This window comes from Emys orbicularis, chromosome 5, assembly GCF_028017835.1.
Source record: "Emys orbicularis isolate rEmyOrb1 chromosome 5, rEmyOrb1.hap1, whole genome shotgun sequence".
NCBI classification, from domain to species: Eukaryota; Metazoa; Chordata; order Testudines; family Emydidae; genus Emys; species Emys orbicularis.
The window spans coordinates 131,559,315-131,582,167 of NC_088687.1; the positions used below are offsets into that span (position 1 = coordinate 131,559,315).

At 44.3% G+C, this 22,853-nt stretch overlaps 3 protein-coding genes across 7 annotated transcripts in view; 1 reads left to right on the forward strand and 2 right to left on the reverse strand.

Annotated features, from left to right (window-relative positions):
• The window catches only part of IMMT (inner membrane mitochondrial protein), a 37,603-nt gene extending 29,817 nt beyond the window's left edge, over nucleotides 1–7,786 (reverse strand). For all 3 annotated transcript variants that reach the window (XM_065405453.1, XM_065405451.1, XM_065405455.1), the window contains exon 1: nucleotides 7,562–7,786. In XM_065405453.1, the coding sequence (XP_065261525.1) occupies nucleotides 7,562–7,606 (45 nt within the window). In that variant the 5' untranslated portion in view covers nucleotides 7,607–7,786. The remainder of the gene's footprint in view (nucleotides 1–7,561) is intronic.
• Nucleotides 7,787–12,059: 4,273 nt separating this feature from the next.
• On the forward strand, nucleotides 12,060–16,864 carry MRPL35 (mitochondrial ribosomal protein L35). The gene is made up of 4 exons (XM_065405637.1): nucleotides 12,060–12,163; nucleotides 14,840–15,026; nucleotides 16,091–16,235; nucleotides 16,469–16,864. The coding sequence occupies exons 1-4, from the start codon at nucleotides 12,130–12,132 to the stop codon at nucleotides 16,655–16,657; spliced, it is 555 nt and encodes a 184-aa protein (XP_065261709.1). The 5' UTR covers nucleotides 12,060–12,129; the 3' UTR covers nucleotides 16,658–16,864.
• Nucleotides 16,865–17,729: 865 nt separating this feature from the next.
• The window catches only part of REEP1 (receptor accessory protein 1), a 98,733-nt gene continuing 93,609 nt past the window's right edge, over nucleotides 17,730–22,853 (reverse strand). For all 3 annotated transcript variants that reach the window (XM_065405635.1, XM_065405634.1, XM_065405636.1), the window contains one exon: nucleotides 17,730–21,646. In XM_065405635.1, the coding sequence (XP_065261707.1) occupies nucleotides 21,636–21,646 (11 nt within the window). In that variant the 3' untranslated portion in view covers nucleotides 17,730–21,635. The remainder of the gene's footprint in view (nucleotides 21,647–22,853) is intronic.

Below are 22,853 nucleotides of genomic sequence, written 5' to 3' on the forward strand. Positions count from 1 at the left end.
TTGTCAGCACTACTACTACAGAGGATTAATTGGGATTGCTTTTCACTCCTGAAAAAATAGTTTTTATTATGAGTCACTATTATGAATCTACCATTCAGTTTCCATTTAAACCCTATTTCCGATCCTCTTTTAGGTTTCCCAACAAAAATTTCTTTCAGCCTGAAGTATCTCATGTTTAATTTCAAATCAGAGCAGAATTTGTTGAGAACAAAATTGGTGTTAATTAGATATACTATTCTTAAATTACTGGACTTTGGAAAATTAATATCTTTCCAGAGTTCCAAATTCTTTTGTCTATTCATAACTTAATGGCAAGTGCAGAAATTTCATACTAGTTTTATGCAGTAAGCCTCACTGATATCTTATATATAAAAGTTCAAGTTCTTTAATGCTGGAAACTGAGTCAGATAACCCAACAGGGATTATAAAGTCTATCAGATGCCCATCAGGAATTATAACCCCTCTAAACACAATGCTGACAGAGTTTAACTGCTGTGAGTGCCACTGGCTATGCTGGAGAAGTTTTAAACCCCTAGAGTGCAGAAACATGGGTCCCAGAGCAGTTACTGGCTCAGTGGTCTATGGATCTTAACTTCTGTTCCCCTGTCTAGCACTATTGATTTAATATAAGTAACACGAGAACAGCAGCAGACATGTTTGAGTTATACAAGCATGAAAAGAATTCTCTTACCACTGCTACTTGAAAAAGTAAAAGAAAGAAAGATAATGATTTCTTAAAAGTAAGAATATACTGCCTTTAATATTAGTAGACTATTACAATAAAGACAGAAGTCTGTAGAATCAACATTTACAGTTAATTTCCCAACTTTAGTTTTGTCCCCACATTCTCACCCACGTGACTTACAAGCCACAGACCCCATCACTTTCTGTGCTTTCTTTTTCTGAAGTGAGCTGAAACCCCATGAAACTTCCCCAACCACAGGCCAGAGACCTGACACTCTTCCAATACCAGTGGTTTGATTTTTAATATTTATAACACGAGAAGTCTGCATGGCACTTTACAGAAATAAAATTTCAATGCAGACCTCAAGATCTCACAATCTAAATCAAACACACCAAATTAAGATAAATGACAAAGAAGGGGAGGGACAAGCATTAAGATAACATGAGCTGTGTTATATTACATTGCAAATGAAGCTGCTAAGTTCTCTTTTTGGAGTTTTACCCCAGTCTCACTATAGGGAAGGAATAGCGCAGGAGTGGAGGTCATCAGTGGGCACTCAGGCTACAGAGTGGGATGACAAGGGATTTGAAAGAGGAGACTGAGGATGGTACATTCAGAGGGAGTTTTTGCCAGGTGAAAAAAGGTACAACGCAGAGAGTGGAAGGAGAAAAAAAGGAGGTTAGGTATGAACAGTTGGTACAGCACAGTGGAGCCAAAGATTCCAACTTTCACAATGTGCTTGTGTGATATGACTGCAAAACCATTGTTCACACTTCACCTTTCAATATGGATCAAATACTCCATCCTCTAGAGAGGCCAGACACTAGTAACAAGATTTGTCAGTATATATACACACCTGTTCCTATATTTGCATAGCAAACAGCTTTTAGGAATCGTGTGAGAGGGAAGGACTTGTTTCTCTTTTTGTGCACCTATGGAAGCACTAGCTTAGACCAGTCATCACGGCTCAGAGCAGTTCTAGATGACAGAGTGGTAAAAATGCTGGCAGCCACTGTATGCTACCACTTCCACACTAGCAAAATGAAGGAAGAATTCGACAAAATCTCAGTGAAGACAAGGCCTTAAAATGCAGCAGAGGGTTGCTAGCAGTTTGGCACATCTGTGGACCTTAAGGAGTTTTGTAAGCAGAGATTGGCCTGTGTGTGGTTTTACATTTCCTATACTCTTTTCCTTCTACAGATAAGAACGGGAGGAATTACCTAGAGGTGCTAATACTCTTTTGTCCATTTCAATTATTACACCTACATTTATTACAAGCCTAGTTTAGCAATTCATAAAATCACTAGCTAATGCATCATCCCAATATTTCTTTTTTGTGTAATTACACTGGTCTACAATTTTTGAGAAGTCGTCTGCTTCAGAGATAAAATGTGCTATTTATTATGTATTTTGATGTGCTGAATTCAAATATGACAATTAAAACAACTGATTGGCTACTGTTTCTAAGATATTTAAGTTTTTACATTTTACGTCTATGTATATTGTGTAGATAGTAGAGTTTTAATCATAAATTGTAAACCTAGGTCTTTTCATGTGTTTATGGTTGCTTTACATGATAATATTTCACCTGTCCTGTTTATGTAACACTTTAAAAATCAGCAAAAGGGTTATATAAATAAAATTTATTATGAAACAAAAGGCAAAAAACTATTCTGTACATAGTTTAGTCCTATTCAGTGTCTACTCGGCGCTTCTTGGCTTGTCTCTTGTATTCATTAAATGGAGCATCTCGTCACTGTCCAGCAATAGTCTGCAAGCATTGATGGGCTCCATTTGCCCTGATAGCGGTTCTCCATTGTTGCAATGTCCTGGTAAAATCGCTCGCCGTGCTCGTCGCTCACTGCTCCGCAGTTCGGTGGAAAAAAATCTAGATGAGAGTGCAAAAAATGTATCTTTAGTGACATGTTGCAACCAAGGCTTTTGTATGCCTTGAGGAGGTTTTCCACCAACAACCTGTAGTTGTCTGCCTTGTTGTTTCAGAGAAAATTTATTGCCACTAACTGGAAGGCTTTCCATGCCGTCTTTTCCTTGCCACGCAGTGCATGGTCAAATGCATCATCTCAAAGAAGTTCACGAATCTGAGGACCAACAAAGACACCTTCCTTTATCTTAGCTTCACTTAACCTTGGAAATTTTCCACGGAGGTACTTGAAAGCTGCTTGTGTTTTGTCAATGGCCTTGACAAAGTTCTTCATCAGACCCAGCTTGATGTGTAAGGGTGGTAACAAAATCTTCCTTGATTCAACAAGTGGTGGATGCTGAACACTTTTCCTCCTAGGCTCCAATGACTGTCGGAGTGGCCAATCTTTCTTGATGTAGTGGGAATCTCTTGCATGACTATCCCATTCACAGAGAAAACAGCAGTACTTTGTGTATCCAGTCTGCAGACCAAGCAAGAGAGCAACAACCTTCAAATCGCCACAAAGCTGCCACTGATGTTGGTCATAGTTTATGCACCTCAAAAGTTGTTTCATGTTGTCATAGGTTTCCTTCATATGGACTGCATGACCAACTGGAATTGATGGCAAAACATTGCCATTATGCAGTAAAACAGCTTTAAGACTCGTCTTCGATGAATCAATGAACAGTCTCCACTCATCTGGATCGTGAACGATGTTGAGGGCTGCCATCACACCATCGATGTTGTTGCAGGCTACAAGATCACCTTCCATGAAGGAGAATGGGACAAGATCCTTTTGACGGTCACGGAACATGGAAACCCTAACATCACCTGCCAGGAGATTCCACTGCTGTAGTCTGGAGCCCAACAGCTCTGCCTTACTCTTGGGTAGTTCCAAATCCCTGACAAGGTCATTCAGTTCACCTTGTGTTATGAGGTGTGACCCAGAATTAGTAAAGTTTGACTACATTTATTTCAGAAGCATTTTGGCTGTAGAGCAGTGTTACTGGAAATATAACTAGTTAGGTCCATGTTCCTTATAAGTATTGACAGTGGAAAGTGTATCGGAGGATTTAATTACTTCATGTTTGTTGCTATTTCCTGCATAAAGAACAAGCAATTATTTCTGAGTTTAAAAGCCAAGATAGCAGAAATGCCTTTTGATGAAGAGTCAAGCTGACAGCACAGATCCCTAGTGGCAAGGACATTGTAGAAGCATTCTATTTCCTCCTCCTACTGAAGTGCCATCTGTGTACGACTTATTCCATCTGACATTTTAATTTCCACTTATCCCTTTCTTGGTTTTTTTAATCTTGGCATTCTACCCTCTAAAAGAGCCATTTTGCAGTAGAAGTACTATTTGCCATACATTTCATAAAGAGAAGCTGAGTTAATTTTGAGCTTGAGAAAAGTGCCAGAAAAGCAGCTTTATAGGCAACAGTGCTCAGGTCTCAGTAGACTGCCAACAATAAGGAAGTGTCTGCATGAGGCTAGTACTCCACTTTAATTCCTTTTGCATGTGCATCTATAAAACAAGGATGTGCTCCTAGAATGTAAAATAGATGCATTTAATAAATAGGAATGAACAAAATCAGACAAGGCAGAACTTAATCCTCCTGATGGCAGAGTTGTGTGTACTAAGGACACCTGCCCACAAATTTGAAATCCATCCTCCCATTATTAATGGAAACAGGTGTATCACTTTACATCATCATCAAGACCATACATTGTATAAACAGGTCTTGTTTTAAAAGTCTTTAAAAAGAACACAACACAGACAAACTGGACAAAAATGTCCCCATCCTGTGATAGACAACACTAACCACCATAATCCTCCCAAAGCCACAAATTTAATTTACATAGGAACACTAGCCCAGATCCACAAAGGTACTTCAGTGCCCAAGTCTCCACTGCAATCCAAAAACTCTGACTGAACCTTGTAGGTGCCTAAACTCACTTGTTCTCTAAGTTTTCATCGTTCAAGTTCTCTTGGTGCCTAAGTGTCTACCTCTAGGCATGCACACTGCTGCCGCAGGTGTCCTGACACCTATCTCCCACCTAAGCACCAGAGCAATTCATAAACTGGGGGAAGACAGGCAGACGAACACCTGAAGTTGTGTGAGCTGCCTGATCTGGCAGGTGTGCTCAGAGGCTGCCTACTGGACTGGATCCTATTCAAAATCTGGCAGCAGCAGCCCACCTTATAACTTTTGGCCCAGTGCTTTCAGTACTCACCTGGGATATAGGAGACCCAATTCAATTCCCTCCTCTGCCAGAGGGAGAGAAAGGATTTGAACAGGGGTCTCCCACCTCTCACAAGAGTGCTCTAACCACTAAGCTATGGGATATCCTGATGCAAGGCTCCCATCAATCTCTCCTACTGAAGCTGTTCCAATCACTCTTGCATTATTTATCCACAATGGAGCAGGGGGACTGGACCCTTGGTCTCCCACCTTCCAGGTGGGTGCCCTAACCACTCTATTAAAACAGCCCCTAGAATTAAAACCATTTGTTTCTAATTTTCAGCTTCTAGCCCCAAGTCTTCCAGAAACATAAACAGGAAATAAAAATAAGTGACTCAGTAAAAGATGGAACATTATGATTTTAAAGCTCAGTATGCTGCCTCATTCTACATCTAGCTCCTGCCATCTGAGATAGTCCTTCCTCTCTCTCTCCACCTCCTTGACTTCATCTATTAGAAAGATATTTACTTACAAACTGAGAAAACAGATATGAAGGCCATTGATATACTACACACACAACTCAGATGCTTTTATATAACAATTTTTCAGACCACAGCCACATTTTAGAACTATACTCTAACCCAGATTATCCAAAGCTGGTAGAGAGTCTCCAAAGATCTTTAAAACAGGAAGGGTACATGTGTAAAACTCTCAAGAGATGGCTGGCAGTTTCTGGAAGTCTACATTCTAGGACCCCACCCCACAGCTCAAACTTTCCACAAACCTTGATTTAGAGGATGTCAGATGACTTGGCATGCTTAGTTCTTCAACCTTACAGGGCAACAAGAATGCCAGCTGCTGTTGTGGGGCTGGCTAGCTTTAAAGAGATGACACTCTAACTACAAAGCCATCAGGCCTTTTATATTTTGGCTCTTTGTCATTCTCTGTGGTTGGAAAACCTAAAGTACACTGAAGTATAGAGTAAAATCCTAAAAGTATATATTTATTAAGTCAGTTATTTAATGTGCTTCTGTAACGAAAAACACAATATTCCAACAAGGTACTTGAAAATCAGTCCAATCTATAAATACTTACAGTCTTCAGAAGAAAGTGTGAAAAACTGCTTTAAAAAGACTTCAAGCTTATAATCTCCAAACATGAGATAAAGTCAAGGTTCCACATTTTTTTCTTCAATTGGCTGCTTCTTGGAATGACATCATACACTTCTCTCCTATTCCTCTTTTCTCTGTGACTCTCAAAACTGACAAGTCCCACTCATTGAAGGTGACAGATTCCCTCGTTTGGGGATTGACTTTAAAACTGCTTTTAAAAGCAAAGATGATAAAGATAGCTGTGTGGATTTCAGCAACATTTAAACTTACTCAAAGTTTGAAGTATCAGAGGGGTAGCCATGTTAGTCTGGATCTGTAAAAAGTAACAGAGAGTCCTGTGGCACCTTATAGACTAACAGACATAATGGAGCATAAGCTTTCGTGGGTGAACACCCACTTCGTCAGACGCATGCCGTGTGTCTGACAAAGTGGGTATTCACCCACGAAAGCTTATGCTCCAATACGTCTGTTAGTCTCAAAGTTTGAAGTATCCCCTTAGCCTCAACCAAAGATAACTCCTTTCCCATTATCATGTTCCCTGTTATTTATGAAACACAAATGTGCTCTGGGGTGTACAGGACAACATGAAAACAGTCCCAGTCCAGCAGAGGTTACAATATAGAGGAAAAATGTTAGAGAGTGCACTGGGAAACTAAAACAAGGGATTGCCTTAGAGCAGTTTTAGCATATTGGTTCGTTTGATGTGGTCATTATAGACAATTTAGAAGGAAATAAGAGAGGGTGAGAGTCATGTAATCAGGAGAAATTAGAGGAAAACAAGGTCGTGTCCTTCTCTACTGATGCAGGCATCTGGGCGCTTTAGAAATAACTATGTGTCCATTTTGCTCCTGTAGCAAGAGACAGCTGTAAGCATTTTTCAACCAACTCTTCGTGTTTATTGCACCTCCTGCTCCCAGACACTGAAACAGCAACCAGGGAACAACCAAAGTCAGGCTCACGGAGTTCTACAATGTGTGCAGCTGGCAGAGCCCGCCTCTACGGTAGAGGTGATGCCCAAGGAGACTACAGTCCCCAGCATGCTGCGCTCCGGCCCCAGCCCAGAGCCTTTTAGGAGGGCGGGGCTGCAACTACAACTCCCAGCATACAGCATGGAACTAGGCTCCTAGTGGCTCGAAGAATTTAGTCGTCCGTGACGACGATTAATCCCACAATGCACTGCTCCACCTCAAGACCGTAGACTTCTCCTGAGTAGTCGCCGGCAGGCTACAAACGTCCCACTTTACGGCGCGTGAGAGCCGTACCGACCCACGAAGACTACAAGGACCATCATGCAGCGCGACTCCCCCTTGCCAGAGTTTGCGCCTAGCATGCTGGGACCCGTAGTCTACCTAGCCAGACCAGGAGAACCGACTGCACCCTTCTATTGGCCATTTCACCCGTCACTTAATAGACGGGCAGCCAATCAGCATCTACGTGCGCCCCGTCATTGGGGAAAGCTGAGCAGCTATTAGAGGACGCGACTTCTCCCCGTGTCTCCTGTCGTGCTCATGACCCCGATTCATTCTCTTCGCCGGAAAGTGGCGTATCGAGACAGCCCCCCCCAGTAGCGCGACGAGAGCGCAGCGCCCCCAGTGCGCGACCGGCACAGGAGCAGCAACGGCTCCTGCCTTCCCTGCTGGCGCCCCCCTTCCCCGCTCACCTGGGCGGCTGCCGCGGCCCCCGCTCGCTGACAGACTCGCAGCATCTTCGTCCTCAAACGCCAGGCACTGTGCGTGGTAGCCGCGGGGACAGGTGGGAGTTTGCGGGAAAGTGCCGTGTGCGGTGACTCTCAGCAGGGCCGCTGCCTCCGCCCCCCTCAGCAATCACACGCACTGCGCAGACGCAACAACCGCGCCGTTGAGGGGTGGAGCCGCTCTGGGAGGAGATGGTGACTGACGGGAGTGGACGCCCAATCAGGCCTCGGATAAATGTCCGCCGAGCCAACTTCAGTCACGCATGCGCTATATCGCGCCCAGGCCTCAGGGTGGGGCAGTACCTGTGGTGGTAGCCAATCAGAAGTTGGGGAGCTGGGCGCTGGCAATAGGCTGGCTGAAAGGGGAAAGTAGCTAAAGTTACGTGCCCCATGCCAGGCCGAGCTGTCAGTTCTCCTATCTCGGAGATCACCCTCAGGTCAGGCAGGAGAGTCTTGGGGCTGAAAACTAAAAGGGTCCAGTCTCTGCTCCCAAGCTGGGTGCGAGCCTGTCTGCTGATTTCAGCCAGGGCCTGATGCTGGGACAGTTTGTATAGTGGTGCTGGGAGCCATTGCACCGAACTGTAAACTCTGTATATGATGGAATCCACTTTAAACCAGGGGGTGGGGCAGCAGCACCCCGAGTTCCAGCACCTATAATTGCAGCGTGAGCTTAGGTCCAAGTTTGTGCCAGAGACTCCTGCTAGCAGGTGCATCTATTCAGTTCCAGGAGGTGGGCGGGCACAAGCCCATAATACCTGAAGGTCCCTCTCCCAGTCTAGGGAGGAGCAGCTGAACCTGGAGCTCAAATAATTTCAGGGAACAACTAATGAGAAAACAGGCCCATGAATGAGGTCATAGGGCCACAAGCAAGGAACCAGAGCAGGACACCGAGCAGAGAGACCGGGACAGCTCCCACTGTTCCTCAAAGGTGTTTAGGGAACCAGTGGATGCTGCCCAGAGGAACTATGCCCGGACATGTGATCAGCTGGAAGGATGGAAAGAGGCCCCACAGTAGCAGAGCACCTCACCATCCAGCATCTTCCTCTTGGTTTTATAAATGGCCACTTTGGCCAATGCCAGGAGGAGGTTGACCAGGCGGTCTTGTGAGTTCGTGGGGCCACAGAGAGGAGGTGCATGAATCAGGAGGTGCAGGGAATAGTGCAGCCAAAATCTTAGGAGAAGGTTCTGGAGGAGACGGAAAAGGGGCTGCAACCTGGTGCACTTGAGATAAATGTGCGCCAGGATCTTCCTTGCACCGCAAAAAGGGCAAGTATCAGGGATGAGGGTGAACTGCGCTAAGTACATGCCTGTGCTCACAGCTCCATGAAGGAGCTGTCAGCTCATATCCCCGGCGAGCAGTGGGATCAAGATGAAATATAGGCTGGCCTACCAGGGTTCCTCCCCCTCCACAGGTGGTAAAAGGTCCTGTCCCTTAGTGTCAGGGTGAGACATGAGGGTGAGGAAATGTGTGGAGCAGGAGCATGTACAGATGTGCCCTTGGAGCAGTTCAGAAATAAACCAGCTACAGATCGCAGAGCCGGCTCAGATTATACAGAACAGGAGACACGGAGTGGGGGGGAGGGCTCGCAGGGCAGGGACCCAATGAAAAGATCCACAGAGCCAGGAGTGAGGGGAGGGCGGGGAACACCCTCTCGCGGGACCTGCTCAAGGAAAGCTCGAGAGGCAGGCAATAAGGCTGTCCTCACCTCTTGGAGTACACACCGAGGATTTGAGGGGTGGAGAGCTCCATGTGCCAACCAAGCGCCAAAGGATCCACCCAGTCCCCCTGGTTGTAGGCCAGGAGGTCTCCAATTCCTGTGGTGCCTGCCAGGACCAGCCACTGGTGCACAGAAGGGGACCCCACCACTTGCACCCCTAGTTGGGGGTTGTGTAGCAGGGGCGCCGTGAGAAGTTCTGCCCTCTCGGCAGCCACCACGGACCTGGTCACCAAAACCCACTTCCAGGTCCAGAGGAGGTCCTGGTAGAAGACCGGCAGCTCAGAGAGGTCTCAAGGAAGACCCCTCGGATGAATCTAAAAGATCTGCCAATCATATGGGAGGCAGAAGTGCTCCAACAGCTATACCCCATCCCCTGGTGGGCTCAAACCACCATCCTTTTGGTTAACATGCTGACCCATTGCACCACAGAGAGACACAGGAGTTAAAAGCTTTTTGACACGTCTACAAATCTGTGGTACAGTCTCAAAAGGGAAGGAGCAGCTGCACGGGTAGTTTCAGCCAGACCCATAAACACTGCTGCCATCAGCCCTGCCTGCCACGGCTTTCACTCCTGTTCTGACATTCTTACCATCCAGCTAATTGGCTCCTTGCTCCGGTCCTCACCTCCTGCCCCTACCTCACAGTCTCATCAATTCAATCTAACCCCCGTTGCTATCCCTGCTCTTTCCGATCCCGTGCTTTTCCTTTCAATTCATCCCTTCCTTCTCTCTGCAGTCTGCACCCACTCCTGCCCTATAGTATAATCCATTATATAAAACACAGACACAAAATACAACATTGTGGAACTAACCTGTTTGCAAATCATCACAGTTCGCTCTTCTAGCAGACCCGTCCTCCCCCATTGTGTCTGCCTATTTAGATTATAAACTTTTAATGCAGGAACTTATTGAGCTGGAGACTCTAGGTGTGACTGCAATAAAAATATTAAGGGGTCCTGATCTTCACCAAAGCCTCTAGGAGCTAAATATTAATAAATATTCTGGGTCAGAATTAAGGAAGATGCTTCCTTGGAACAGATTCGGGAAACAGTGTAGTCAGCTTTCACTTATCCACATAACCTCTGGGTGAAGGTTAATGAGGATTCTTACTGGAGAAGGTGTCTCTGACTATGGGGTAGAATCTGGGTTAAGAGTTTCTGGAAAAAATATCTTAGTAATTACAGACCTGGGGACAATAAACTGTCTATTCTTTGTAAATACTGTAATTTTTTGCAGATTCACTGTGTGTCTGGAGCTTCTCAGTGTTTCTAGCATGTGTTCTGCTTTATTTATGTCAGGATTAATTTGCCCTCTTCCCGCCTGAACCTATTAGTGAGAGGCTCTGATCACCCAACTGAAGGGCACAAACATAAAAGATCCCAGTTTGCAATGAAAGAATCACATTTATGTTACATAATTACACTCATTTGTTAGATTTTAAACCCTGTTGATAACTTCACTGTATATTCATATCTGATAGTATTTTGGAAGTTATAAATAGAGATATTTGAGGAAGAAATAGCTGTAAACTGTTAACTTCATTGAAACACTCTGTCTCCAGATGTCCAGCTAGCAGTAGTTACCAGGTGTGCTTCATGTCATCTACACTTAGCAGGAATGCTGCATCCTTTCCTTTGGGGTAAGGTTATCCATTCCTTTGTCACCTGGAGGTTAGATTATAGCAATATGTTCTGTCTAGGGCTACACTTTAAACAATTCAGAAATTGCCACTAGATTGTAACTGCCTGCATAGGAAGGTCTTGATCCTGCAATAACAACAAGGAGTCCGGTGGCACCTTAAAGACTAACAGATTTATTTGGGCATAAGCTTTCGTGGGTAAAAAACCTCACTTAAATAAATCTGTTAGTCTTTAAGATGCCACCGGACTCCTTGTTGTTTTTGTGGCTACAAACTAACACGGCTACCCTGATACTTGACATCCTGCAATACGAACTGTAGGGCAATGGACGCTATATGGGTGCAAAGGTCAGCTCATGTGGCTTTTATTACAGAAGCAGGACCTTAGTGTTGTTTTCTGCTAGGTATGCATTGTGCCTATAGGGAACAGGGCTTTTAGGAAGACCATGAAAGACAAAAATATTAAATGATCAGGAAGAGAAGAGGTAACTAAGGGATGGGTGGGATATTCTGCAGCCCTTCTCACATGATCAGATTTCCCTGGGTCCTGATGCTGCATTTCTAATGCAAGAACAGCTGTATTACTACAAGTGGCCGGGTACGGAGCGTAATGTTGCAATGGCTGAAGGGAGTATGAATGTATTCAGCGTTCACATTTGTCAGAACGCTACTGAATGTAACCAGCCCACCCGGACATCCCAACGCAGCTAAACAGGCACTGAGGTACCGGGCGCCACTGAACACCCCCAGAAGCGATGTCACGATTGCCTGGCCAGCGAGACACTCATTGAGATGAGAGGAATGAGTATCCGAGTCAGAGCCGCCCTGCAGCTGAGCTACTGCACCGCGCTGCCCACAGTGCAGGGCCGGGACTAGGCAGCACCAGCACCGATTGGCCCGCGCTGCACCAGGGCGAGTAAACCCCTGTAACGCCCTGCGCAAGGCGGAATGGGGCTGCACGCCCAGCTCCTCCCGCCCGCGGAACACGCGCACGCGCACTTTGGCGGGGAGGGGGCAGCCACGGCGCGGGTAAGGAAGGAAGCGCCTAGAGCTACCATCCGGCCTCTGCCCCGCCCCCTCCCTGTGACCGCCCGTCCCGCGGGCTCCCCGTTCTAGTCCCCGCCCCCTGCGTGGCATGTCCCTCGCTGCCTGCCGTAGGCAGTCTGCGCGGCTGGCAAGATGGCGGCAGCTGCTGTTACGCGGAGGGTGTCGGGTCAGTGTGAGAGACTCTACCGGCGGGGGGGAGAAGGCTCCCTGCCCGTGGGGAGGATGCAGGATAGGGGAGGCTCCCTGCCCGGGAGGAGAGCGGAGGATCGGGAGAGAAGCCGCTGGCGGGAGGGCGGCTCCTTGCCCGTGGGGGGATGGGGGAGCCCTGGTGGTTCTTGGCCCCACTGCAGCAGCCCCACTAGTGGGGGGAGGGGTAGTACTGTCTGGGGCAGCACAGACCGGGAACCCTCCTATCCTTGCTTAACAATCAGCTACGCCAGTTCGCTGCCTCTAGAGGACACGGGATTTGGGTCTGGGAACCTCAGACTGAGGTTCTGCCCCAACTGCACCCAGATGGGGGGCCCTACATGTCGGGTGAGCAGGTGTCTGTTTTTCGACCTGACCACCTGGTCGAAAAGGGATCCTGGCGGCTCCGGTCAGCACTGCTGAGTGGGCTGTTGACTGTCAGGTTGGCAGTGCCGCACAGCGGAGCTGGCAGGCTCCCTGCTAGCCTCCCTGCGGTTCCCAGGAAGCAGCCAGCATGTCACCCCTCTGGCTCCTAGGCATAGGGGCAGTCAGGGGGCACCGCACGCTGCCCCCACCCCAAGCACCGCCCCCACAGCTCCCATTGGCCATGGTTCCCCTCATCCCCAGCCAGAGCCCTCATGCCCCCCTCCACACCCCAATCCCCAGCCCTGATCCCCCTTCTGCCCTCTGAACCTCTCAATCCCAATCCAGAGCACCCTCCTACTCCCCAAGCTCCTCATCCCTGGCCCCACCCGAGTCTGCACCCCCAGCCAGAGCCCGCACCCCCAGCCAGAGTACCCTCCTGCCCTCCGAACCCCCCAGCCCAGAGCCCCCTCCTGCATCCCAAATCCCTCATCCCCAGCCCCACACCAGAGCCCACACCCCCAGCCGGAGCCCTCACCCCCTCTCGCATTCTAACCCACTGTCTCAACCCCCTCCCACACTCTGAACGCCTCATTTCTGGTCCCACCTTGGAGCCCGCACCCCCAGCTGGAGCCCTCACCCCCTCCTGCACCCCAGCCCCTTGAGCCAGCCTGATGAAAATGAGCGAGTGAGTGAGGGTGGGGGAGGAGAGCAAGCAACAGAGGGAGGGGGGAATGGAGTGAGCAGGGGTGGGGCCTCAGAGAAGGGGCGGGGCAAGGGTGTTTGGTTTTGTGTGAGTAGAAAATTGCCACCCCTACCCACACTGACCATGTGTTGGAGATGGAGGGGTGTAACTGGAAGTGGATTGCGGCAGCCCTTGTTAGTATGGTGGGCCTGTGTGGTTTGCAGAGATGACAAATCCCAGCATGCAGTACAGCTGTGTCATTCAAACTGGGATGGAGCATCCTGTGCAAGATGAAGCAGTGCATGCTGGGATTTGGTATTTTTATTGCTGCACCTCCTTGAATCGAAATGAAGCATTGCATGCTGGGACACGTCTCCATGCACCAGACTCCAGGCTCACGCACGTGACAAGCCCAACCTTTTGGCTTGTCCTCACCCTGTTTAGTGAGCCTCATAAATAGCTTTAAAAAAGGTCAGTCATCCACAAGCAACTGATGGAACGTGATGTAGGTGACCTCATCTTCAAATTGGATGTGAGGGCTGTACATAACACAGTCCTCCATCCCGAAAGTTCTTGGGTCAGGATGGAGAACTGCATGTTGGAATCTCATTTATGCGGGGTGCATCTCCATATTGAAGGTGACTGTGGCTATGGCCACGAGTGTGTTTTCCCTGTGAGCCACGCTTTGGCCATTCCTGGTTTAGACAAACTGCAGCTTGTTGGTGCTGTGATTCCCTGTAACCATGGATGGTGTGCAATGCTCTGAAATGCTGGTCTGTTTTGCCAGAAGCCTAGCTAAATGATTTCTAAAACATCAAAGGGGAAACAGGGTGATCTGTGTGCTAAACACTTCAAGAAAAGTGTCAGGTTGGTCAGAAGCGTAATGGGGAAATGAATTTTGTTTCCTATTTGCAATATTTAGTTTCAGGTCATAAATGAGCAAAAAAAGCATCAATATTAATGTCAGTCTTTTACAATTTATAAAAGAAGACTTATTTCTAGATGTCATTAGTTTGAAAATATTTATTGAAAGGTTCTTTCTTTCTTTCATAGATTCTAGGACTGGAAGGGACCTCGAGAGGTCATAGAGTCCAGGCCCCTGCCCTCATGGCAGGACCAAATATTCTTTCTTTCTTTCTTTCTTTCTTTCTTTCTTTCTTTCTTTCTTTCTTTCTTTTTCAAGATAGTGTACATGAGAGCAACCATATTTCCAACAGGGTCTTTGGTCAGTCAACCGTCTTTATAAAACTTTCCTTGATTTTCATTGACCGCTAGGTGGCAGATCTTCAAAAACTTTCACACCCAGAAGCTGATGATTCTGAATTTGGTGCTAGAATGAAAGTCATAGGTGATATTGAACCTACATGTTAGTGTCTGAGGAATATCTAGCTCTACATTTTCAGTCAGTGCGATTTTGATGAGTACCCTTGCCAATCCCACTGTCTGCCGTGTGCAAAGTGTCTAAACAGGGAATCTAGCAGATTTGTAATTAAGTGGTATTAATGTTTATTGAAACACAATAAAACATGGGTTCAGGTATCAGGCGGTTTCAACCCACTGCTCACTTTTCATTAACTTTTCCTGGTATTATCTATTCTTTCTCCATAGGGATTTTAAGACCTCTGAATTTTCTGGTCCCTTTGGCTTACAACAGCTCCTGCAACATCCGTCTTATTTCTGGACTCTCCATACAATGTTTCAACCGGGTGCAGGCACCGTTAGCTTCTTCTGTTATGAAACCTCTGCTGTCTATTAGTGATCTGTCCTGTGGGTGTCCTCTCTCCATCTTTAACAGGTATGGTATGTTTTTAAAGGGTGAATGTTACATAAAACCTATTAGAAAACAAAGAGCCTGCTGTAAAATTTGCAGAATGTAATACACACTAGAGTCAGCACTAGAACTTTTCTTCATATTTCTCACCATTGCACTAGCCCAGTGCACAGTTCAGCTCAACCAGTGGCATCAATGGATGGAATGCAGTGTAGACCACCACCAGCATTTTTGTCACCGACCTAACTCTGCTCAGAGCAGGTTGCACCAGTGCTAGAGCAATGATGGGAAACAAAGAAAAATACTAATCTACACAAGCTTATAAGGAGAGTGTTAGATTCATAGATTCTAGGACTGGAAGGGACCTCGAGAGGTCATCGAGTCCAGTCCCCTGATTTCTATCCAAATTCTATATTCTCAGCAACACTTTTGAAAAGTAGCATCTTTCTCCAATTTGGCATGGGAAGTTCTGCTGCTACTTGTCACTCTTGCAAGCAGGATCAGTTTTTAAAACTCCTTCTCCCACCTGTATCATGTCAAGACCCTTCAATGAAGATGCAAGATGGAACATGCCTCAAACATGTACCTCAGCTCATCGCAATAAGAATCCTTGTTATAAAACTGGTGTTTGTTTTATTAATTAAAATAATGAATGCCCCAAATCTCTAATGTTAAAACATGTAATTTTAACTTTTCACCTGAAATAGCTCTTGTTACACTACCCTGAGTTCTCAACTCCATTTTTAAAAGTTATGAACCAAAGAAAACTGTCCATACAGTGCTTAGCACAGTGGGGTCCAGGTCCATGACTAAGGCTCCTAAGTGCTACGATAATATAAATAATAATAATATTTGAAATTCACTCAGCCAGACATTTGCACTGCAATATAATAAAGATGTATATGTCAATACTCAGCCAAAGGGCCTATTGAAATGTTAGATCAGTTTGCTTTTAAATTTCCTCAGGCAAGTTGGTGTAAAGCCATTCTGGGTTTTCCAGATGGAGTCAATCAGGTGCTGCGTTCTGGGGAAAGAGCACTTCATTCTTGTTAAATTACATATTTCATCTTTTCTGTTCTGTATTTCAGTGTAACACCCTTACTGCCACATATCCTTCAGCAGCCAGTGAGGACTCTCACATATTATAGCGTGCGAAAAGGAAAGAGGAAATCTGTAAAATCTGTGGTCTATAGATTTCTCCGACTGCACTGTGGCCTTTGGTTAAGGAAAAAAGTAAGGCTTTCATTTTATTAATTATGAGATCTACCCTTACTTAAAGACAGAGTGAGCCAGCTGCCTTCCTTCCTCTAGGGGTCAGTAGTGATTGGAAAAAAAACAAAGAAAATCCAGGGTCAGAGTTGAAAGCTGACTTGCTCAGGGCATGGGGATTGTTGAGGTATGGGGGGTTACTGTTGCTAGACATCCATCTATGATAAAGTGATGTAGAATTCTTTGTCTTCTGACAGGCTGGTTACAAGAAAAAATTATGGAAAAAGTCTATTCCCCAGAAAAGACGCTTGAGGGAACAAGTGTTTTGCAATAAAACACAAAGTAAACTCCTTGATAAAATGACCACTTCTTTCTGGAAGAGAAGAAACTGGTACGTTGATGATCCCTTCCAGAAGTATCATGATCGCACAAACCTTCGACTATAGAAAACCTGTCTCTTCTGTGTCTCAGTTCACACTTTTGTTTTTCCTCTTACTGCCCAATATATGTCATTGTATGTGGGCTGGGATCTTTTTATGCATTTCCAAAGACAAATAACTACAGTCTGTCGTTTTTCCACATGCAAATATACGGTCTGATTTGAATTATTGGTACAAACACCCAAAATAAACTAATTCCAGATTGTGATTGGAGTATTGAGTCATAGTTGGTTATTGTATTTCACTTCACTAAAGTGGAGGGGGGCAAGGGGAAAAAGTGAGAAATTTTGATTCAGCTAAATATTCTGAATTTCTTGTGGTGAGATTCTTGCAATAGGGTATAAACAATGTATGTAGTTGAACATCTAAGCTAAATTTTAAGAATTGATATTAAAATGGGAATGTTTAAAGCAGTTTGAGAAATACAAATAATATAGAATGGGTATTACCAAAGCACCTAGGAGCCCCAGTCATGGACCAGGACTCCATTGGGCGAGGCACTGTACAAAGACAGAACAAAAAGACAGTTGCTGTCTCAGTGTCTGCATTAAATGAATGGGGCTACCATTTTAATAACACTGCCCAGTTTGATACTGACGTAGCTTCTCCACTGGAAAACACTGAAAATTAGTGTGTTCCGAATGTTGGTCAGTGGGTAACTAAAGTGATTAAAACAAATGTTAAATTAGTTAAAATTAGAGAACTTCCCTTACAACCACTCTGAAAGTTTCTAATTTTCATTCCTTTCTTGTTAATTGTGAATAATTGCCTGCTTGTTAATTCTCTTTTAAATTCTGGCTCTACTTTACAGTACCCGATTTGGTACACACATGACCCTTTTATATGAAACTATGTGATTTTAGTTTTACACTCTAGGTCAGGATGATATGTTTGCTTCTGCTTTCACTAAGGCCCAATCCCGTGCGTTCTTTAAAACTTGGCAGCCTGTAGACAGTGTGACAACAATAGCTTCAAACTGTTCCATTCTCTTTACTGTAGCCTGTCAATCAGTTCCACTATCATTTGTTTAACAAGACAAGGCTTACTTTATAATAAAGCTGTGGTAGTCCAATGAATTAACTGGTAACATGTTTAGTAGCTGTATTTTTTCCAATTGGTAATACAGAAAGGAATTCTGAAGGACATGCAGCATTTGGTGAATACATCTATATACAGTTAGCAAGAATTAAGACAACTAAATAATGCCGTAATAAAAGTAACAACAAGTATTCTGGCCTGCCAGATACATTGAACAGACTGAAGATGCTTTCTTCTTTGTTTTTTTTTTTTTTTTAAAGAAAAGATTAAGACTTTATTCAAGATGTATATCAAGCATAACAAAACCAGCAAAACTCCAACCTTTGGAATACTGTTGTAATGTCCATCCTTATGAGGCTTTAAGTATACTATCTTATCACAGATCTTTTCTACTGATCATGAGAAAGAAACCTCTTTTAAGTGCACAGTTACGATCCTTAAATATGTTTGTATAAGTGTGAATCTCAAAAGTACGCATAGTGTTCTTTACAATTTCAAATACGTGCTAGGTGCAAAACAGGTACCCGAAACAAATAAACAGCAAAAGAAGACTGATTAACAAGCATTCTGTCACAAATAGATAGATATCATTACTACATGAGAACACGGTTATTTCACAGAGCACAGTCAAAGGCAGCAGGCTGTTTACATGATGCCAGGGAGCATCATGTCCCTCTAGTAAGCCTTTCCTTCTTATTTTTTAATCATGAGGTAATTTCTCCCCTTGTTGTTAGAAACAGAAGGCCCGGTTCTCCTCTTCCTTATACCAGGTTTACTCTTGTATAATTCCCTTGGCTTCTGGGCAATTACTCCCAATTTACACTAGGGTAAGTGGAGCCTTGGCTGTAGTTGGAAATAGCCCTGCTTCAACAATCATTGCAGCTGCACTGGGGCAGATAGTTACATTTAGACAAGGATGCATAAGGGTTTGCAGTGAGTTGCTCAAAGTTTACCCCATTCATAATTAAGGTAAATCCTGTGTAAACTTGCAGGCTAATTCACTGGCCCAGGCACCAAAGAAAATTCTCCAGCCACGGGATTTCTGTCCCCGTCTCTTCAAGGCTTTAGTTTTATTTCTTCAAAATAACACATTCAACATATCATTGCCTGAGCTGGGGGCTTTTGCAGGGGCCTAACTACTCCATATGGGCTTACAACCACCTGAGAGTCATATACACTGGGTTCTTTCCCCAGAGCTGAAGACTGATGCTGGAGGGGGCCTTGCACCCAATATGAGCTCTTGTTAGTGATGAGAACCAGGTTATCTTCAAGCTACCTGCTCTTTGATCTTACTGCTTCAGCTGGGTGGCAACTGATTATTCAGAGGTGGGGCTGAGGCCCCATTCCCCTTAAAGGGCCAGCTAGCATGTGATATTCTGATTAGTTCAATTGACACAAACCCAGGTTTGCCTTTGTCTACTGCTAGTGGTCAGCCCATGTGTAGCAACACCAATTGCTGAACTGAGGTTATTCCCAAGGGGAGACAGTGCCTGAGAGAAGAGTCAGGACCAAAGAACATACAGCTGATGTGGATCCCAAATAAACATATGTATCTGAATGTTAAAATGACAGACCTTTAGAGGAAGCATTTGTAAACAACCTGTGTCTGTAATACACTGAATTCAAAGCAAGTGATTGTTCTATCCTGTGTACAGAACACTATACCACTCAGTGTACATGTTTAGGCATTCACATTTCTTGTCAGTCTATACACAAATACACAGCTCGGTTGATAACACATTTTTGCCAGCGATATGAAAAGATTTTTTTTTTCTTCAGTGAATGTCTTCGAGAGATAAGGCAACTCCCTTGTCAACAGTTTCACCTCAGCATTTAAGAAAATTGAAACAGTCAAGTTTACAGTAAAACAGCAGATCAGACATTTAATAACTTTAGTGAGGATGAATGTTAATACAGTGTGTATGAGAGTAGAAGTCATCAAACGTTATGCAGCTATATATTTTTATTTTTGGCATAATTTGAGTGCAAGCTTGTCAGCTTTTGTTTTGTCTTATGGCACCCTATTGCGTAGCACTGAAAATGAAGCTTGCTTGCAACAGGATTTTAATTTTAACTAACACTTCAAGCAAAGTTCCTTTTTTTTTTTTTTTTAATTGTTGAAAAATCAAATTGACTCTAGAGCTGCTTAACTTAAATACATAAGCTTAGCTACTCAAAGCTTTTGCTGAGTGTGTTCTAACGACGGAATATTTTTCAACTGCCATCTAGAACACATTTTTTTTAGCATATAGTCTTCACAAAACACAATCTACTCAATGCTTAGAAGGGAAATCAGATTTTCCAATAACAGGTCCAAATATTGTGGCAATCACAAGAAATGTCTGTTTGCCCTTTCCTCCTACTAGCCAAACTGATACAAATCTTTGTGGGGAGGGGACAGCAGTAATTTTTACTTCGCAAACCATTTAAGGAAGCTTCAGAATTACCTCAAGATGAGTTAGCAAGAAGGCTGAGATTTAGAAGCCTATCCGGCAGATAATATTTAACAAAGGCCACGTTGGATATGCTTATCTCTGAGCCTGGTGCACTCTAACCAGTCATTGGCATGCTGGGCCACTTCTGTACCTGAACTAGGTTAACAATATTATTCATAATCAAGTCTATTTATTGATCAGTTATCAATGGCAATCATGTCACATGATTATAAAAGTTTTTCTAGTCTATGGGAGAGGGCCAAGAGCAAACACAAAGGGCCACATAATTAACTCATTTATGAATTTCACATGCTTTTACATTTACAGAAGACACCAACTTTAAGCACAAATACACTTATCCTACAACTTCTTCCTCTTCTTTTGTATTTAGCATTTATATATGGATACCAATGCACCAGCCAAACTACAGAGTCTCATGGTTTAAACCAGAATCCACATACTGGCAAAATTCTCTCCAAGCCACATGGAAGAGCTCAATTCCAATGTTCTTCTCTGGCTATGGGAGTGCAATTCCCACATCCACGCCAGTAAAACAAAACATCTGAAGTGAGCTCATACATGCAGATGAGGAAGGTGAATTTTGCCCTATGAAATCAATGGCTAATGTGATTCTGGTTAACATTGTAGCAGTTATTACAAACATGGCTTGCATATATTGTAGAACTGCCAGTAAAATGTTGGTCAAAAGTTATAAGATTAATTCTTTCATTTTCTACAAAATATATCACTCTTCTTCTGGCTCAGGAGTATCAAAATTAAGACTCCCCTACTTTATTTTGTGAAATCAGTTTATTCTCTTGTACATCTCTCTTTCTCATCATCTCTAAGTTGTTTTCTCTATATTTTCAGCACAATGACTGGAGTTCACATAATTTACTTGCAGAAAAAGAAATGGAGTTGCAGCTCAACTTTTGCTAATAAGTCTCAGACATTCTGTACAGTAGAAAGAATTCAAAATATCTCACGTCAGTCACAGTCTTGTTATAAGATGGAGGAAGGGTAGGGAGAAAAATCTATGGCTCCTGCAAGTCGACTTCGTTAAGGATAAAGCCATAAATAGATACATTAGTCAAAGTATCATTGAGATCTATTGAGTATTTTGTTGTTTGTTTGCATTCACAAGCTAAAACTATGCAGACACAACTAATAATTGCAAATATACAGCCTGACAGGGTTAGCTGGAGTGGTTGTATATTCTGCAAATGAAACAGGGGGACTCTGACACTGTTACCACCTGTGAGAGTGTTCTAACATGTTATGGGAAAATGCAAGTAACATGTAACTTAAGGGAAGAGAGAAAGGCCATGTCTGCAGTGCTGCACATCAAATCGCATCCATCTCACTGCTGTTTTTCTACATAATTAGCAAGTAGCTCTTTAAGGCAGAAGAGAGACATTCTGTGGATCTTGGTGCTATTGGCTCAGAGCACTCACATGGTTTCAGTGGTAGAGGTCGAGGTACTTTTCTTCCTGAAGCGAGGTCTAAAGGGCCTAGGCGGTGCCTGTGGGGAATCAAGAGAAGGTTTTGTTGAAACAGTAGTAACATATTGTGTTTTACATCTTCAAAGTGATGTACAAATATTAATTTGCTCATCCTCATGATACCTCATGTAGGGAAGGTAGGTATTATCCACATTTAGAGATGAAGAAACAAAGACCAGATCCCTAATAAATCCCCATTTAAAGATTCCCTAAATAGGCAGCTGGAAATTTCCCCAATATGAGAGACTCCTTAAAGCCCTGTAGCCAGCTCAACACAATCACCCTTCTGGGCTCCTGACTTTGGAGGCATGGCTAGGAAGGAGAATGGCTAGAGCGCACTGTGCTTCAATAAACCCTACCGGTGTAATGGCCCCTAGGAAGCCATTATAAGCTAGTGCAATTTACAGAAGCCTTGAGACTGCTCTAAGTTATGTCCCTATTATCAGGAGAGCAAAAAGGTGCCAGAACGCCAATTTTGGCACTCCCGACCCCAAACACTGCTCCAGGGCACCTGAGAAATCAGTTGTCTGGGCCCCACAAAACCCAAGGCCCACTCAAAAGGGAACAATGCATGCTGTGACTTGTAGCCTTCACAAGCAGCCTCTTCATAACAAAAGACAAGGACATCTGCAATCTTTTCTCCATTTTATGCCAATTGGATGAAGCTTGTGAACTTCTGCCAAGCTGCCAACCCAGATTCCTTGTCCGGACAAAGCCTGGACACAGCTTGAAATTATTTCAAAACAGAACCATTGAAATTCTGCCATACAGTTACATTACTGATGTGGAGTTCTTAAAAATAGACCTCTTCAGACATAATAAGTAAGCTACAAGCGGACGGTTCACTGTACGACTCACGGGCAGATCTGCCAGGAGGTCTATCACGGCTGCTAAGTGGCAGGTGCCAGATTAACTCAAGTCCTGGGTAGCCCCACTCCCGAAGTGGGTAAACAGTCTGAGAGAGAGAGAGAAAGCACCCCGAGCAGCAAATAGACCATTATGTGGTAGTGTTAACCACTGGTGTATAGTTCACCCAACAGAGCTACAGCATGGCACAGTTATGGTTTGTGAGAGTCACACAGCAAACTAGTTAGATGAATCTTAAAGCGGTAGAAAGTGTTGCTCAGTTTAAAAATGCATTTACATCCATCATGTAGCAAACTGCCTATGCAGTAGCAGGACAGCATATTCTGACACTCCATAACATGGTAGTATTCCCAATGAGTG